The sequence below is a fragment of the Ostrinia nubilalis genome, chromosome 27 (genome assembly GCF_963855985.1).
Source record: "Ostrinia nubilalis chromosome 27, ilOstNubi1.1, whole genome shotgun sequence".
NCBI lineage: Eukaryota > Metazoa > Arthropoda > Insecta > Lepidoptera > Crambidae > Ostrinia > Ostrinia nubilalis.
The window spans coordinates 8,181,113-8,186,003 of NC_087114.1; the positions used below are offsets into that span (position 1 = coordinate 8,181,113).

At 39.3% G+C, this 4,891-nt stretch overlaps 1 protein-coding gene across 1 annotated transcript; it reads left to right on the forward strand.

Moving 5' to 3' along the window:
• The first annotated feature begins 405 nt into the window (after positions 1 to 405).
• Positions 406 to 4,564, forward strand: LOC135084839 (uncharacterized). The gene is made up of 4 exons (XM_063979578.1): positions 406 to 557; positions 1,637 to 1,704; positions 2,414 to 2,551; positions 4,404 to 4,564. Exons 2-4 carry the CDS (start codon positions 1,654 to 1,656, stop codon positions 4,560 to 4,562), a joined length of 348 nt encoding a protein of 115 aa, XP_063835648.1. The 5' UTR covers positions 406 to 557; positions 1,637 to 1,653; the 3' UTR covers positions 4,563 to 4,564.
• Positions 4,565 to 4,891: the final 327 nt, after the last annotated feature.

Below are 4,891 nucleotides of genomic sequence, written 5' to 3' on the forward strand. Positions count from 1 at the left end.
ATACTGATGAATAAAATTTTAATTTAAAATTCACGACACTAGATTGCGAAACAGTATCGAAAGCCTGATCATGTTATTTTCAAATACTGAAAGAAGGCTATAATTTCGTAAAGCTAACAACAATTTGCTACATAAAGACAGTAAATCAACAATCCTCAAATGATTATCAGTAATACGTACAGTCAGCATCAAATACTTAGTTGACGATACCCAAAGTAATCAAAAAGTTCGGTTGTGTCTTGCGATATCAACTTTTTGGCCACTTTGGGGTGTCTCGAACTAGATATTTGACTTTGACTGTACCTATCCTACAGTACAAACATTTGCCGATTGTTACTATTAACCAACACATTGACCCATTATCTGTCTCCCAATATCCTCTAACAATGTGGTCACCCTACTCAGACCTCAGATGGCATCAAAGCTGACCTCACTATCAACTGAGACTCACTTTTGATCGCACGCATTGTTATAATACTAATTGTAACTTTAAATAATAATATTCTGGTGTAATTTACAAGTGTTACTAAAAATCTGTGATTTTGTGATACAGCCAGGTAAGTAAAGTTACGTAATAATGATTACTTAGCTAATAAGTGATTCATGTAGTAGGTATCTATTATTAGCACAGGTATTTATCAGTTATCTATTATAATTACATAGAATGACATTAAAAATTAGTATGAGCTGCAACAAACAGAAATAGATGATACATTAATGATTTATCGTGGTAGGGTTTAATACTGGGACGTGTAACTGTTTTTTAAAAGCCTACTTATTTGCAAAAATAAATTGAGTTTTATGAGTTTTACCTAAAACATCTTTTGTTTGTTCTTAAAATACAAATTGCACACATAAATCTAAATATTATCCTATTTATTTGTTTCTTTGTTTATTTATTAGTGGTAATAAATACTTGAATTTGAATTTACTATTTTTTAACAAGGTAAGGGAGTAAGTACCTATGTGATTATACACACAATAGATTGGAGAAGACAATCATGTTTCGGTCACAATTTTATTGAAATACTTGTTATTTTTATCTTACAAGGAAAATATGTAACGATTACTGTATTTAAAGAAACATCTTACCTACTTACTACTCGTAGATATTGAGTGTCAAATGTTATGTTGATAATTCACCCAAGTTAATTTACGATTTCTTATTAAGTAATTTAGTTATGTGGCATCTAAGAGAAGAATAAATAAATAAATAAATCTTTGGACAATTTCACACAGCGCCAGCTAGCCCAAAAGTAAGCAACTTAATGCTTGTGTTATGGGTGCTAGCTTAACGGATATACTACTTATATACTTTTTTTTTAAATACATAAATATTATACATAGTCACACCCAGACCCGTCACAGAAATTAAAATTCATCATTTCAATTTCTGCCCGGCCGGGAATCGAACCCGGGACCTCTCGGTATAGTAGTCCGTTCTGAACCACTACACCAAACGGCCGACAGAATCTCTACATTGTTTTAGAAAAAGTAACATACTGGAAGACAATGCCAAATGGCATTAAGTTCGCCTTTTATACTAGTGGGCGGGGCACATAGCTCGAAGAGCTGATGGCCGCAATAAAGTTTAAAATAAATGAATTCAAATTCAAAACTCAAATTCAATTTTCAGTAACAACTATTCAAATCATGAAGACCCTGCTTTTGCTGCTCATCATCACTCTGACTTCATACTATGTCGTAAGTACTTATTACTTATTGAAAACACATTACTAAATAAGTAAATAACTAATTTTTTCACCGATGATTTATATTAAATGGGCACACAGACGTCCACTGCTGAACATAGGCCTCCCCCAATGATTTTCATGTTGACCGGTTGGTAGCGGCCTGCGTCCAGCGCCTTCCTGCTACCTTAATGACGTCGTTGGTCCACCTTGTGTGTAAGGTAGGTAGGTATGTACACGGCTTCCACCACCACTCGTTCCCCCCGATGTAGCCCAACTCCTGTGTAGCCAGGATCTACAGCTTGACCGTCAATAAAACCAACCAATTGAGGTGAGGATATCCATAAACGAACTAAAGTCGCTGACATAGCCCGACGGATTAGCAAGCTGAAGTGGCAATGGGCAGGGCACATAGTACGCAGAACTGACGGCCGATGGGGCAGCAAGGTTCTGGAGTGGAGGCCGCGTACCGGAAAACGCAGCGTGGGACGTCCACCAACCAACAAGGTGGACCAACGAAATCATAAAGGTAGCAGGAAGGCGCTGGACGCAGGCCGCTACCAATCGATCAACAAGGAAATCATTGGGGCGGCCTATGTTCAGCAGTGGGCGTCCTATGGCTGAAATGATGATGAAGTCTGTCCGGGGGATTATTATTTAGGATTTAGTAAACTCTCCTATTTTGTCCAACCGGTTCTAAATACCCTTGTGATGCTCTACAGGCTGCAGAACATTTGCTGGTGGGAGACATCAGCCACGCAGAGCTGGCTTCCAGCGAAGCAGTGCAGTACAACGCCATCCCTTTCAAGAAACGAGTCAAGTACTACTTCTACACGCAGCCGGATAACCGGAAGATCCGGGTAAGTCAAGAGTGCAAGGTAAAGGTTCAACCAAACCATCGCAATCAGTAGAAATCAAGGATCACCATCACCATCGTCCACGCGGGCTGCAAACGTTGGCCGAACTTTGTGCTTCAACCACACCAACGCATACAGATCGCCATCGCCGGGGCGATAATAATAATATATATTTCTTTTTTGCACAAAACTTTTACAATTGTAGTAACACAATCCTACTATCCTACTAATATTATAAATGTGAAAGTTTGGATGTCATGATGTCTGGATGTTTGGATGTCTGGATGTCTGGATGTTTGTTACTCTTTCACGCAAAAACTACTGAACGGATTTTGTTGAAACTTTACAGTATTACTGTTTATAACCCAGATTAACATATAGGCTATAATTTATGACGATCTGTGACATACTAAATTTCACGCGGGTGAAACCCCGGGCAAAAGCTAGTAAAAATATAAATATAAATAGTGCATTGCTGAAGGAGATTGCTGTAAAAGTGCTTTCTTAAAGCCTACTTACAGAAATAAATAGCGGGTGTCTATGGGCGACGGTAATCACTTACCATCAGGTGATCCGTCTGCTCGTTTGCCTCCTATCACATAAAAAAAAATTAAAAAAAAAAATGAGTTTTACTGAGTTTTTCACTGAGTTTTTACACAAAGTAAATACAGAGGTTTCCAAACTAGGCCAAGCCTGTAACTTGAAAAACCAATAAAATTAAGTGTGTAACTTAACAGAGAAAAGGAAAACCAGTACAACAATGCAATTTCTGGTGCAAAAGAAACATCATGAGTAGGTAGCCTAAAAACATCAATTTAACAGGTTTTCGATCATTTATGTCATTGGCTAATGATCGCGCCGGCGATGGCGATCTGCACGTGTTGGTGTGGTTGAACTTAGGTAGCTTTGTTCACCCAAAGGTGAACAAAGTGGATTTTTTAGTACCCTCATTTCACCTCGGAACCATTTCACCCATTTTCATTGTCCATTCTTGACACAGACGCCGTTGGGCTATTATCATCTCAAACATAACTTCTATAAGCTTCGCTACATATTACACATTCCCGAGTTAGGTATACAAGGTTAGCAAGATTCTGAATATAAGGCCAAGTGCAGACAAGGCCACGTGTGCCCACAAGGTAGAGACAATTTTTATAGATTGCAGGAAACAAACCGGCCTTTTTAGGGGATTATTAGGGGAGGCCTAAATGTTCATGTGGCTGAAAACAACACTTGACAATAATTAGCATGACATTTTAACAATATTTTTTCCATTTTAATAATTCATTAATTCAATTTTTTTTTGTAATTATCGAAACGTTTAATAATGACATCACTCACTGCGGGCGCCCATCGAACAGTCGCGACAGCAATATAATTACGCGCGAGCGATAAGGATGGGTAGCTTGGGGTCATTGGACAAAATTCTACGTGCTCACAGACCGGGCTTTAACAGTTATAGATCTTCTGTTTAGTAGCCATAGTCATTTTTGTTACTTTTTTTAGCTAATTACCGTGAAAATCAGTGTCAACAGGACACGTGTGTGTCTCGGATTTACTAAGCTTTTTTTGGCACGAATGTTGTACCTATCTAAGAGCGGGTGCCTTTTTGCCCCTTTTGTCTGCCTTTTCCTATGTTCCTCTGATTAATTTCGTTGCGGGTCCAATGACAGTTAAACTTTCCCCCGGGATAAACTTGACCTTCACTGGTTGGGTTGTCGGTGGTCAAGCTGTAGATCCTGGCTACACAAGAGTTGCAGCGGTGGAAACGAGAGGTGGGAATAGTCCCGTGTCTTTTCTTTACTAGTATTTTCTTCAAGCCAAACTAAAGATTGTCTTTCCTTCATTATTCCAGGGCATCCAGGCCATAGACAACCTGCACAGCAAGGCATCCATGAACATTACAGCAGGCGGCGTGGGCCAAACCTTCGTCAACTTGCGGATGAAGAGCGAGCGAGGCTCAGGCCTGGACTACAACATCGGGATCTACGTCGAGCCCTTCAATAGATTCTAGACTCACAATACCGTGTTTTATTTATCATATTACCTCTACCATGGGTGATGGGTTGCATCTGTAGATGAAAATAGAGACTGTAAAGGACTGTCTCTACCATTGATACTCGTAGTAGGTATAGCTCACTTCTGTAACTGCATCGATGCAAAATTGACCCAAGACCGCTCTGGCAGCTGATTCGATTCCCACCTGAAGCAATTTAGATGAAGAGTGAAAGAGGCAGCAACTGTAACTATAGGACTATAGGTTTAGTGCTTAACTGCATAGTGGAGCAGTGCAGAAGAGGTATCGTGTGATGTCAAAGTCAAAGTCAAAGTCAAAATTTCTTT